We start from the raw sequence: 13,103 nt of genomic DNA, 5'->3' as shown, positions 1-13,103 counted from the left end.
AGGCATAGGCTGGAATGCGATGGGCTCTGTCGCGGGCTGCTGCTGTCGAGCTGCCAGCGGTGTCGGCGGTGCGTTGGCAAGGGATCCCATGTAGTTCCTCATGAAGGCGGCCTGACCTCGGCTGTCGCCCGTATTCTGCGGATCGGGTTTGGACGGAGGCGAAGAGGGCAGCTGTCGAGACGGGTGCGTGAGAAAGCCTGCCAACGACGAAGCTCGGCTGTCGGCAGAGGGCACATTTTGGATCGATATGCGGCGCCCCAACCTGTTTTCCGTTCGTGGACCTCTGGTTGGGACATCCTGCAAACGCCCAAGCCAGAGTCCGCTATATCGGAGGACATTCCACGGCTCCCCGCTCTCTCGCGGACAGACAGGCAGTCCATGCAAGTCCGCACCTCCGCCGCCGATGCCGCCGCGGATGTTGCATACCCACCGTCACAAGAAACTCCAGCGCCAGTCGATGGAGATGGGCATATCCGATCTGAGCCAGATCCAGTAGTTTTGTCCATGCCATGGAGCGCAGGACGCGGATGGTTTCGTCAATCTGGCCCTCGTTGGTTCTGAAGAACGGCAGGATTTTGTTCTGGTACAGAATCATGGTTCCCTGTAGAAGCAGACGGTGAGGACATTCTTCGGACACAAAAACACTGTCTGCCGTGGCCTGCCAGAAGCACCACCCGACGGGCGAAAGCGACGGGCGAAAGCGACGGTCCACATACGCATGTTCTGGGGAGCACGAGCCACAGCACAAAGAAAAGCTTGAGCTGGCAATAGAACGGAAACCTAGACGTCCGGGCGGTTTAACAGCAGGTCAGCAAGAATGGCCCAGTCGCCCTTGGGCAGCCTTGCTTGGGAGAACCGGCCATCAACCGCAAGCCTGCACCATACCAGAAGAGGAAGATATCCGCGATGATCTCGGCGACTGTGTATAGCCCAATGACCACCCAGTGGACGAGGAGCTGCTGGAGCATGAATGTATCTTGTTGCTGGAGTGCCTGGAAGACGCGGCACGAGCCGGAAGTTAGCGATAGCGCATGGCGAGCGGGCTGGTCGACGATTGCCGAGCAGTACGGTGCTGACCTTGTAGGATAGATACGCCGGATACAGGTATCCGGCAACGGTGCTGGGTTCAGGCATCGGCGAGGGCAGGACGGACGATCCAGGGAGGCGACATCGGACACGAGTATCGAGCAGCGGATATTAAGCAGATGGATGAGGACAGGCATCGGACGCCGGAGCAAATATCTGGCAAGCAGGAGCGCATTGGCCCGTTGAACATGGGACGGGAGGCTGGCTCACGATCGGCACCGAACTGGTTCTGGGATCAGAATCCAAGTGGTTGTGCGGACAGCGTCTGATCATTGTGGGAAGCAGGACGATCTTACCATCCGATCTGAGATGCAAAGCACAGGAGTCCCATGACGGCTTATTTTCTGCGACGAACGAATGGGGAGCTGTGGCTGAGAGCGGAGGCATTCAAGGACAAGTCTGAGTTGGGAGAAGGTGGACAGGACAGGCGCTTTAAAGGTGGGGGGCCGAGGCTTCTCGACCTCGTTTATACAAGCCTTCCTGGCGACAGAAGGCAAGGGACTGCGGCGAAAAAATATTTATTGCCGACATAATCTCGGACGACCGGGACTGGAGGGAGAAAAAAAATTGGTCTGCAGTCGGGTCGGGCCAAGCCGGGCCAGGACAAACTCTGGGAAAGCCCCAGCCACCACGACGCAGGAGCCGTTTGTTGCTGTCCAGGGGTGCAGACAAGGACGGCCGCACAGCCACCCTCACGCAAGGAGGCGGACAAGCAACAGCAGGGGTGTTGCTCGGCAGGGGCGGGATGTGCAAGGTGATGTGCAGGGTGATGTGCAGGGTGATGTGCAGGGTGATGTGCGGATGTATGTCCCGAAAGCAGGGAGGGCACCATCGGTGGGTGTTGTGCCTGAACGACAACCGGCACCGTCTGCAAACATCCGTCGAGCCGCGGTGTGAGGGTCGTAATGCCCAAGCTCCAGCTGGATGTCTGTTGCCCCCGGCTGTTTCCGACACTCATCCTGTGTTTGTATTTACATCGTCGAGGCCGTTCCCGATTTCTCGGCCGTCAACCAGCCCCTCTGCTCTGCCCAGGGCGGCTGGCCTGCAATAAACGAGGGCGTATGCTTGCTTCTCAGTCTTGCTTTTCAGTCTTGCTTCTCAGCCTTGCTCCTGACGAAACCATCACCCCACTTTTCGGCGACAACGATGAACGCCATCAAAGGTCAGCGTCTTGCGCCTCCATGACCCAGGCTCGAGGGCGCTGATCCGGCAGAAGAATCCACCATCCCCACTAACTGGTGTTGCTCGGTGCATCCAGAGTTCCACGGCGACCGTGCTGAGCGGTTCAAGGTGCTTCCTCCCATCGATATTCTCAAAGTCGGTCCGGGCTCATACCACATCGACGAGGTTGGTTCTGGTGTGCACATGGTGCACAAATACAAGAATTGCGCTCGTCTGTGCATATCTCTGGCTACTCTGCATAGCTCACGATCTCATTTGGGTACTCTCAACCTGCGACAACCTGCGACAACCTGCGACAACCTGCGACAACCTGCGACAACCTGCGACAACCTGCGACAACTTGCAACAACCTGCCCCATGCTTCGCTTGAAGACCACCAAAATGGTCACCAAGATCAATCAGAAACCGTCCTCGACCCTGGGAGTGTGCGTGACGACGGCGACTCGGTTCCCAGATCCCCGACAGCGGGTAAGAAGTGCCCTCAGAACCGCATTTGCTCCAGCGTCTGGACTCTGCCCGATCTAACACTCTCGGCTTGGTTTGCGCAGGCTCCAGGCCCAGGCAAATACCAGCACCTGGAGTTCGCCAAGCTCCTCGACCTGAAACCAACCAGTACTCGCGAGTACCTGAGCAGCCTCGGGCCCAAGTGCAGCCAGCAGAAAGTCATCAGCCGGGTTTGTACCTCATACTCTGTCTCTGCTCTTGGATACGGTGCCGCTGGAGGCCACTCCGAGATACTGATACCCTGTTTCGCCATAGTCAATCAAATGCGCCCCTGGTCCAGGTAAGTTGCATCAAGCTGTGATAGCGGCAGCGACCAACTGCGATGCGGCTGCTGCCATGCACCACAGTCTCGAGCACCATTCAGCACCACTCAATGACACCGATATCACACCATGACAACCAATGCCATTCACATTATACGACCAAACCAAGGCACCTATGATGTCAACTATGCCATTGGCCGCCATGTCGCCAACGACGACCGCTTTGCCCTGCTCAAATCGGACGAGCTGAAATGGGTATGCTTGTCGGTCTGGCAGCTGTTGCTCTCACTCTATTCGCCCGACACAAGCAGCTGATAACCGACACATTCCATCTGCATTGGGTGGCTGCAGCGAGACACTCAGAACTCGGGGCAGCGACGGGAGCTGCGGGCCCTGCTCAACAGCAACGACATCTTCACCGACAAGCGTGCCTGCAGACGCATGGCCCATCTGGCCCTGTTCTATCCTGCCTTCAGCTCGCAGCAGCAGAACGAGCCGGCCCGGAGCTTCACCGGGCTGCTGCCGTAGATGGTGATGACTACACTTGGCGAATATACCAGATGCACACACCACCCAATACGCACACTATGTAGATATGCATCCAGCAAAGTCCACCGAGCCGTCCGTCGGGGTCGTTGCTTTCCCACCAGCGCCCGTGACGACACCTGTCCCGATTGCGAGTTGCGGCCCTGGCGATCGCCAGGCCGTGCTGCGCTGCATGCTTTTCTCAGACCGGCGCCTGCTTTGCTGCCGATCGCCTCCACACCGACAGGATCGCTTTCGTTCGGGCTGGATCTGCATCCGCATCTGCGCTGCATCCTTATTCCCATCCGGCACCTTTCTATCCACCCAAGCCCAAAATGTCAAAGAAGCGGCCGTTTCGCTCGCCCTCGCCTGTCTCGCTGCCGTCCGACCCAGCAACAACCCCCCGCACCGATGCCGACGACGACATCATCATGGGTGGCGACGGCGCTGGACTCGACGAGTCCGTCTACCCATCAGGCTGGTCGCCACACTATCCGCCGGGAGCGACCCTGACTCCGGGCCCCTTTGAGGACCGGTTCAAGAGAATGCGCATGTCCAGCCCTTCGCAAGCGAGCTCGCTGCTCGAGACCATGTCGGTGGTTGCCTGTCTCCTCTCCCATGCAGTGTCGCCGCAACCGCACCGGCCATGCTCTATACGTCGACCGGATGCCGGCACTGACCGACCGATTCCGGATCCCATGTTCGCGATCGGTCTCGTCTTTCGTTTGATGCAGATACCGCATCCCAAATCCCAGCACAAGCATGGCTCCAGGTGAGATCCGGCGGTTTGTCCGAGATATGCTTGTCGTATGCTGGGGGCTTCTCGCTCAGCAATGATCTCTCAGCATAGCGACCCATCTGCCGTCCGGCAGTTGTGCTCTCTGGCAAAGCATTCTGCCGCCAACCACATTCCACTCCACGACTTTGCTAACGCCGAGACGGCAAACCAGATCACCGGAGCAACTCCATCGCAAAGTTTAGTATCAACACACGGGCCGACAACCTGCACCATCCCATCATGTCGCAGCCGATGCCTTCCCATTATGCCGACACAGCGGACGAACAGCAACATCAGTATGTTGCCGCTGGAGCGTCGGATCAACTGCTTCACACATCCGGGCTCGTCGGAGCCGCCGGGTCGCTCTACTCCAACATCAACTCGCAACTCGCTCTGCTGCATGCTGCTCGGACGCCGCGAATGGAACGCCGCAACCATGATCTTCAGGAGGCATCCTCCAGCTTTACCCCAACTAGCGAAGAGGAGGAGCGTCTGGCGGTGAGGCAAAACTACCGCCACATCAACGAGCTGCTGTTCAAGTATCATGAGGGCTCCCATCACCGCCGCCAGCCGACCGAGAACCGGTGATGGGGCCGTTGTTTGATACTGCTCATTTGGCCAAGTTCATCTGGCCAAGCTCACCCGTACAAACTCGGTCAACGACTACCGTTGTGTATCGAGTGCATCGCAGCCAGGCGGAGACCTGCTCGATCGCCCAGGTCCAATAGCAATTCAGTCCTTGCACCCAGGATGAACATGGCTCATGGTGTTTCCCAGGATCGTCTTCCAAGGTCCCCTGTTTTCGTCGACAATCGTCATGCACACTTGAACTCCAGTCTCACCTTTCACACTCATGAAGCGTCTCAACCTCAGCTCCACGAAATCGTGATGCATTTGGTCCTGCTTGGTCCCCCACTGATATGCGGATACGTCGGACAGCAGGACCAATGCTCGCCGGAGCAGCATACCCTACCCTGCATCAACATACGACGCATCAATATATGGCGCATCGGCTTGTTCATATGCTAGACTCGGGCTGTTGGTCGTGCTGTCTGCAATTCGTCTTGTTGGTGTGCATCGATCCATTGGGCTGCAGTCGCCCGCCGAGATCATTCGCCCTTGCGCTCTGTGACTCAACCACCAGCAGGAGTCCTAAGGATACAAGCTTTGCTATTGCCCCTACTTCATAACCGATTGTGCCGCCCAAAGAGATATGCCAAGGTGACGAAGCAGCGATCGAGGATCATCACGATGTACTCCCGCTCTCTTGGCGGGACCGGCGACTTGGCTTCGGGAAAGAGCAGTCCGAGGTGCCAGCTCAACGATTGCAACGAAGGAGCAACTATGCAATCGACTTCCGTGATGCCGCCTGTGCTGGTGAAATCTCCTGAGGAGAGAGGCAGCGTCAGTCCCGCGATTGAGCCCTTGGAGTCATGCGAGCCGCGCAAGTGGTGCAAGCCATGCAAAGCGAGGCCACCGTCGGATACTCACGACAACCCGCATATCATCACGTCCGATATGTTGGCAATGCTGGAGGTTGTGACCGATAGAGAGATCACATTGTTTCGTGAGCACATCGACAGCATGTTTGCCGCAGTCCCATGCGGCCAAAGGGCCCGAGTCCACAATCAGGATCAATTGGCCTACCACAAACGAGTCCTGGACAGGCCCGCTGATGACGATCTTCTTATTCTGGACCTTTTTTCGGAAGCCTCTGGTCTTGATCAGCCTCGAGGAGCCCAGATCCGGCGCGGACGCTGACTTGGACTTGCTTTTGGATGAGTCCTCTGCCTTCTTGATCAAGTCGTCTCGCGATATCCCCACATATCTGGATGTCGATGGGTTGTGGGAACGCACCGTCGTGTCAAAGCGAGACAGATAAGATGGTGAGCCGCACGGTTGAGGAAACATCATAACAACCTGACTCATTACTCCGGCGATTGGGAGTACGGCCCACTGAGCCGCCGTGGTGCTCCGACAGCCCATGCATTCTGCCGACCATCGCTTCGTGAGGCGACCCGGCAACTGCCAGACGTTGGATCTCGCGCCGCCTCGCTTATGGGACAGAGAGAACACCCATACACAGAGCGAGGAGATGGCCCTGGCGAAGAGATGGCCCTGGCGACTCACTTTGGATCTTTTGGTGCCTCGGGTTTCACTGACGCTTGTCCCATGGCGATGACGAAATGGATGCTGGATTGCGCGTAGTGGTGGTGCTGGATGGTGCTGAATGGTGCTGGATGGTGCTGGATGGTGCTGGATGGTGCTGGATGGTGCTGGATGGTGCTGGATGGTGCTGGATGGTGCTGGATGGTGCTGGATGGTGCTGGATGGAGATGCCGAACCCGGCAGAGTCTCTTGAATGCCGTTCGAGGCGAGCAAATGGAAATGGAAGCAAGGAATGCCGCTCCAGCCCTCCCAACCAGCCTGCCTGGCTCAAGATGAGAGCCACTCGCCACAGGGTGTGATTGGCGACTGGATGCGAAGGCCTGAGCCGTGAAATCGAGTGTATTAATAGTATAGCAGACTGTGCATGATGCTGACATTGGTTTTCTTGTGAACCTGCTCGATGATGCTCTCGATGTCGTTCGTGATGTTTTCGCTGTCCTCGATCTTTGGGACCACCCAGAGGCAACCGTCAAGACAGACAAAGGCGTTGAAGAACGATGATTGGTCGAGGCAGAGAAACAGGGTCAAGAAAACATGAGACAGCAGCACGGAGCCGTTGGATCAATCAATCAGTCAGTCAGTCAGTCAATCGGAAGCCATGCCGCCCACAGCCCAGCGCCGGCCATCTCTGGGAGGAAAGGAATCTGCGTACCAGTTTCCCAAGTGCCAGGATATGCCCGCCGCCGATCTCGGCCTCCTCGTGATTGTCCTTGATCTCGATGTTGATGACATGCACTGGGGTGCTCGCCGTCCCAGCACGCTCCTGGATCGCTGATTCAACAGAGCCGATGCGGCGAGTGAGCATGCACCGTTGGCATTGCGCGCAGGGTTGCAGCAGGCCGTAGATGAGTCGGCCAGTTCATCCGACCGAGTCCGAGCTCACGGCATAGCCCGTCGGCTGCCTCGCTGTGGGTCGTGCAGCCCTCTGCCGAGCCGAACACACACCTTCGCAGACGGCATCGAAACACCGCTCCTCGCATGTAATGATCACGTCGAATTGGTTTTTCGTCTCCTGGAACTTTTCGGGTGCCCGCTTGATGCTGCGGTTTCGGTCCAGCATCTTCAACAGGCCGTTCTGGGTGTAGAGCTGCGGGTCCTTCTGGTACAGATCTCGATAGATGTCGTCGTAAGGCGTTCCAAAGGCATAGACATTGGGTCTGTCGATCGAGGGCCCGGGCAGTCGCACCCAGGTTCCCGTGCCGTAGGACTGGACCTTGAATCCGTTGAGCCTGCATCGGGCACGTTGGTGGGCATGTTGGTGAGCATGATGGTGAGCACGGCCGGACCGAGGGGGACAGATGAGCGAGCGGGCAGCAGCACCCAGACGAATCAGCAGCAACTTGCGATTTGCTTGGCGATGCCCGGCGACCACTCACTGCAGCACCCGGTGGGCCTCCATGCTCCGGTTCTGGTTGCTGGCACAGACGACGGCAAATAGGTATCGCATTGCTTGCGCGGGGTTGTGGTCGACAGAGGCTCCTCTGGAGAGGGCTGTGGATGCTTGGGCATGGCGAAAGCGCGGTTTTCCCTCTGCCCAGCGGGTCGGTCCAGCGCGCAGCATCCCTTGGGCAGCCCTTGCATCCAGCAGGGACCAGGGCCGACATCGATGGCGAGCCCGGCAGCAGGAAGGCCGGGCCAGGAAGATGCATCGGCGCCGAGGGCGTCTATCTGCATGGTATGCGTGCATCTGCATCTGCATCTGCATCTGCATCTGCGTCTGCATCTGCACTGCTTCGGCCCGCTCAAGCAGCTAATCGGGCTGGATATCGAGCCTGGAGTGTGGGTCACGTGCGGGTCTCGGATGCAGATCCAAAACCATGGCCAGGAGCGACGGCGACGAATGGCCGAGCCAGCGGCGATTACTGTGGGTGCAAGGCTGATACGGGGAGCGCAGGCTGGCATTGGAGGTGCAGGCCGATGCAGACCAAGATTGGCCTGGAAACAGACGAGACGCAGCGTGGCCTTCGTTGCTATGCGGTTGCTGCATTTTCCACAGCCGGCCACAGCAATCAAATCATTCGGGGACAAGCCCACGACGGAGACGATGTCATCCGAGTCAGGTCCACAGCAGAGCCGATGCCATCCGAGTCAGCCACGCGGCCGAACGGTATCGCCCACAGCCAAGTCGACACATCCGCAGCAGAGCCGACCATGTCCTGGATGAGTCGCAGGCAACTCGGTGCTGCGCGGCACTGCCCACTGATAAGCCCTCCCCCTGAAAGGCTCGGTGGCATTTCAGCCGCACCCCGCCGCTGCCGATCAGACCCGCTGCCTTTCCCACCCACATCGCAACGCACCGCATCGTCCGGCGAACCAGTCGGAAGCCTGGTTTGTTTGTTTGGAATCTGTCAAGCACGCAAGTGCATCTTCCAAAGGCGCCCCGCACCCCTCCAATCGGCCGTCCCACACCCTCTAAAAGGTGAGCAGTCGCTTTGGCCAAAGATGCACCCAGTGCCCTCGTCGCAGCTGTGCCAGACAAGTCCATCAGCGGCCTGTCCGGATTTTGGAGCACTACCCCCCGGTGTCCAAGCGTCTTCTCACGTCATTCTCCTGCCAGTGCAGTGCAGCTCGGCCAGCATCCACCACAAAGCACCCATCCTCCAAGAAGCCAACAATGCACCCGTCGGCAGGCGAAACCAATGCCCAGAGCCCAAACGTCTCCCCGACGCAGGGTCTCTACGTGAACCGATCCTCCGTCGCTAGCCCAGGCACACTCGAGCAGGCTGTGAAAAAGGCTAATCGAGGTGAGTCAGGGGCTAAGAACGTATCGGCAGCCAAGACACTCCGGCGGCCCGGGCTTCTGGAACCCGGATGGGGCCCCGATCGGAATCTAACGCCAGTCTGCATATCGCTCAGATATCCTGGAGCAGAAGAACGAGCTTGGCCCCAAGCTTGTTATTTTCATGGTCAGTATCTCTATCGATGGCGGGAGAGCGGCCTGCCTCTGCCCGAGTATCTGCAGCAATCTCGGCAGCAATCTCGGCGGCGGCATCAGCATCATCGCCATTGCCAGCACCAGTCCATTTGCAGCCTCTCGCCCTATCCGCATTACCCTCGGCATTAACATCTTTCGGTCGCGGCTCTGTCAGGTCGGCCTGCCCGCCCGCGGCAAGTCATGTAAGCACGCGCAAGCCCTTATCTCCCCTTGTGCTTATCGCTCTTGGCCACTGGCCGCATGGTTGCTAATGCTTGCCCTCTGTCGACAGATATCAGCAAGAAGCTGTGTCGTTGTGAGTCCCAGACCGTGCCGCTCGAGACGCTTTGCTGCACCATCACCACCAACACCCACCTTCACGCCCGCTCATTCGCACCCGCATGCATGCAGTATGACTATTTGCGGCACTTACCAGAGCCGGCTGCTGTCGCACGATTCTCTCCAGACACTAACCGCACTTTGCAACTATCTCCCCCTCGCGCTGCTCTCAAGACCTTGTTTGGTGCGGCTTCCGCACCCAGATCTTCAATGTCGGCAACCGAAGGCGAGTCATGTCGACCATCACAACTCCGCTTATCTCGACCCCCGAGGTTGCATCGACCCCGGCGGTCTCGACAGGCGAGTGCTCGGGCATGGGCACGCCCTTCACCTTCGGCTCGACGCACCACTCGCCCTCTCCGACCCGGAGCACCATTGCATGCGTTCGAGCCTCGGACGCCTCGGACCGGCCGTTGGAGGCGCATCCTCTGCCGACGATCAGGATTCCTTCCAAAGAAAACATCGACCAAGACCACCAATCGGCCAACACCGCCTCGTCTGCGGTCCAGCCCTCCGAGGCCATTCCGATCTCGCCCTCTGTTGTTGTCACCGCACCCAACTCGACGACCCACGACGCAAAGTTCTTCGACCCGCACAACTCGGAGGCTAAGGCTATCCGCGACCAGCTTGCCACTGACACCCTCGAGGAGCTTATTGCGTGGCTGAAAAAGGGCGGCAAGGTCGGCATCCACGATGCCACCAACTCAACCAAAGAGCGGCGAGCCATGCTCCTGGAGCGTGTTGCCCAAGAAAAGTCGATCCGCTGTATTTTTGTTGGTAAGCCTAAGCATCTGATCCCCTGACCGGGCGGCTGCAGCTCCGTCCAAGCGACAGGGTTCCTGCTGCTTGTGTGCACCACCCTAACAACCACATCCGTGCCCCTACGAACCAACTCCGCCCTTCCAGAGAGCATCTGCACCGAGGGCGAGGTGCTCGACCAAAACATCCGCATGAAGCTGCGGGGTCCGGATTACCTCAACATGGACTCTGAGCTCGCCATCCAGGATTTCTGCAAGCGCATTCGCAACTACGAAGTCGGCTACGAGACCATCTCTCAGGAAGAAGAGGACAACGGCATGGGGTGAGTCTGTGCCTTGCTGTTGCTGGCTGTGTCTCGATCTCCATCGCTTTGTGTGTCGATGAGTGGCTGTTCTGGCTGGCTCTGCTGGATCGGAAGCGAGCAGTCCTCTAACGCAGGATCAACCCTCTTGGGTTGGCACGGCGTTCGCCCCCACTCCATAGGTACATCAAGATCATCAATGTGGGCAAGAAGGTCATTGCCCACAATATCAAGGGCTACCTTGCCAGCCACTGTGTGTTGTACCTGATGCAGATGCATATCAAGCAGCGCACGATTTGGATCAGCAGACACGGCGAGTCAGGTAAAGACGGCTGCAGTTTCGATGATCCGTCGCCATTCACTCGGTAGCTATCCATCCACACCTTTCTCTCGTCGCAAAACCTGTCTCCTCGGCGTCTCTGTCTGCTCTTTATGCAATAGTATTCTGGGACAGTATTTGGTTGAGCACGACCGCTCCGTGGATATTCTGTCCTCGTGTTTCTCTACGAACAATCCTCCCCTTCTGCTCTGACCAATCGACCATATGCCCGCTCTGCGTCCCTCTGACAGAATACAACACCGAGCACCGCATTGGCGGTGATCCGCCTCTCACCGCGCGCGGTCGGCAGTACGCCTCGGCACTCGCACAATTCATCCAAAACTCCCACCCGCCCATCGAGACCCAAGACTCAATTACTTCGTTGGACGAAAACTTTGGTACGGATGCACACGGCTGTCTCAGTGTCTGGACGTCCACCCTCAGACGGACGATCGAAACAGGCGATTATTTCGACCAATCCGCCTGCGACATCAAGCACATAAAGTAGGTTTCCCGCGCTGCTGCGTTGCCAGTGCTGTCCGGCCAAAGATTGATTGTTGCACCGCTTCGCAGTCGACTCACATTCCTGGCATCGCTGGCCCGCTCTGTAGGACTCTGAATGAGGTGCGTATCCAAAGGAAAGGAACGCTCCGCACACATCGCAGTCGAGCGGACGGCCCCGCAGTGTCCTTGTAGATTCTTCCTGTGTTAACGTGTGCGTCTCTGCGCGTTCTGGGCCAGATCAACGCCGGTATTTTCGAAAGCATGACCTACGAGGAGATTGAGCGGCGTTATCCGCGCGAATATCAGGGTAGGCAGCCGACAATTCCCAGGACTATCACAAGCTCTGTGCCTCGAGAAATGTCTCCCTGGATCTCTGTCGCATCTACTTGCGCAACTGCTTGTTGTTTGATAGCCTGACCCTTCCTATGCAATCATTGTTGCAGAGCGCCAGTTCAACAAACTCAACTACCGCTATCCAGGACCTGGTGGCGAGTCATACATGGTGCGTTGGGGTCGCGGACGGCCCTGCTACAAACCGAACCGCCCTGCTACGAACCGAATCGCCCTGTGGAGTCAATCCATCGCCATCTTTCTTCTGAGCAGGGCTCGTGCTGCGGACAAGGGCGACCTCCTGGCTTGTCTGTGTGAGCTGGCCGAGTGAGCTGGCCGAGTGAACTGACCAAGCGGAATCGTGCCGTCCTCATACACAGGATGTCATAGATAGACTGAGACCCATCGTCATCGAGCTGGAGCGGATGGAGACCAATGTCGCTATTATCACCCATCACGTCGTAAGTCTTGTCTGCCTGCGCGGGCGTTTGATGCTGGAGACCCGGACGTTGACGCAATTGCAAGCATTGCCGCGGACTGGCAACAGAAGCTTCTGTCTACACGCAGCTACTTGATTTCACCGCCATTCACTCACGACTCTGCCTCTGATTCGCCCGCCTCCGCCTCCCAGGTCACAAGAACGCTGTTGGGATACTTCACAGGCATCCCTCTCCAGAACATGCCGACCCTAGAGGTTCCTCTCCACGTTGTCTACTGCCTCAAGCCGCAGCCTTACGGCACCGAGCTGATCAAGTACGTATGCGACCATAGACAGCTCTGTCTGTGGTCCAGGCGTCATTTGGCTCGGCACGGCTTGAATGGCTGCCAGTGCTTCGTACACTGTTGTAGGCGACTACTGGAGTGGCCCGGCTTCTGTGAGACTGCCTGGACATTACAACACCGCCTGCTTCGCTCGCCCACGACTGACCTTTGCAACATATTCCCTGTCGGCCACAGATACAAATACGACCACGATACCGACAGCTTCTCTGTCATCGAGTGATTTGCACTCGCCAGATGCTTGGACAAGCGCTTTGTCCCTTCTCGCAAATGTCCTGAGAGCGTCTGTCCAAGTTACAGTCTTTGCCTCCATTCCACTATCTCTCATTCGCAACAGCCCACAGTCCACA

The 13,103-nt window shown here is 57.9% G+C and overlaps 5 protein-coding genes across 5 annotated transcripts; 3 read left to right on the top strand and 2 right to left on the bottom strand.

Annotated features, from left to right (window-relative positions):
- Nucleotides 1-195: 195 nt before the first annotated feature.
- On the bottom strand, nt 196-1,657 carry BJ171DRAFT_10359 (TB2/DP1, HVA22 family-domain-containing protein). The gene is made up of 5 exons (XM_053105396.1): nt 1,383-1,657; nt 1,078-1,120; nt 886-992; nt 717-780; nt 196-601 (listed from the first exon to the last, which is right to left on the bottom strand). Exons 1-5 carry the CDS (start codon nt 1,415-1,417, stop codon nt 323-325), a joined length of 528 nt encoding a protein of 175 aa, XP_052971974.1. The 5' UTR covers nt 1,418-1,657; the 3' UTR covers nt 196-322.
- Nucleotides 1,658-2,055: 398 nt separating this feature from the next.
- BJ171DRAFT_485470 (uncharacterized protein) lies at nt 2,056-3,595 on the top strand. Its single transcript, XM_053109116.1, has 7 exons — nt 2,056-2,248; nt 2,345-2,433; nt 2,641-2,736; nt 2,817-2,942; nt 3,028-3,052; nt 3,205-3,290; nt 3,387-3,595. Exons 1-7 carry the CDS (start codon nt 2,233-2,235, stop codon nt 3,561-3,563), a joined length of 615 nt encoding a protein of 204 aa, XP_052971973.1. The 5' UTR covers nt 2,056-2,232; the 3' UTR covers nt 3,564-3,595.
- A 178-nt stretch (nt 3,596-3,773) lies between these two features.
- BJ171DRAFT_485467 (uncharacterized protein) lies at nt 3,774-5,366 on the top strand. The gene is made up of 3 exons (XM_053109115.1): nt 3,774-4,152; nt 4,295-4,332; nt 4,511-5,366. Exons 1-3 carry the CDS (start codon nt 3,896-3,898, stop codon nt 4,924-4,926), a joined length of 711 nt encoding a protein of 236 aa, XP_052971972.1. The 5' UTR covers nt 3,774-3,895; the 3' UTR covers nt 4,927-5,366.
- Nucleotides 5,367-6,815: 1,449 nt separating this feature from the next.
- BJ171DRAFT_485464 (Ssu72-like protein) lies at nt 6,816-8,038 on the bottom strand. The gene is made up of 4 exons (XM_053109114.1): nt 7,884-8,038; nt 7,453-7,736; nt 7,160-7,278; nt 6,816-6,951 (listed from the first exon to the last, which is right to left on the bottom strand). The coding sequence occupies exons 1-4, from the start codon at nt 7,952-7,954 to the stop codon at nt 6,850-6,852; spliced, it is 576 nt and encodes a 191-aa protein (XP_052971971.1). The 5' UTR covers nt 7,955-8,038; the 3' UTR covers nt 6,816-6,849.
- Nucleotides 8,039-9,410: 1,372 nt separating this feature from the next.
- Nucleotides 9,411-12,976, top strand: BJ171DRAFT_418025 (6-phosphofructo-2-kinase-domain-containing protein; the record flags this gene model as incomplete). The annotated part of the gene is made up of 12 exons (XM_053107320.1): nt 9,411-9,624; nt 9,714-9,737; nt 9,935-9,990; nt 10,279-10,537; nt 10,667-10,841; nt 11,003-11,142; nt 11,391-11,643; nt 11,751-11,763; nt 11,881-11,950; nt 12,087-12,145; nt 12,354-12,434; nt 12,605-12,976. The coding sequence occupies 12 exons, from the start codon at nt 9,411-9,413 to the stop codon at nt 12,974-12,976; spliced, it is 1,716 nt and encodes a 571-aa protein (XP_052971970.1).
- Between the last annotated feature and the right edge of the window lie 127 nt (nt 12,977-13,103).

Source organism: Polychytrium aggregatum, assembly GCF_025602895.1.
Source record: "Polychytrium aggregatum strain JEL109 chromosome Unknown BJ171scaffold_1, whole genome shotgun sequence".
In the NCBI taxonomy this organism is placed as follows: domain Eukaryota; kingdom Fungi; phylum Chytridiomycota; class Chytridiomycetes; order Polychytriales; genus Polychytrium; species Polychytrium aggregatum.
Note: the sequence above shows the minus strand (reverse complement) of the source record. Positions and strands in the feature narration are given on the sequence as shown.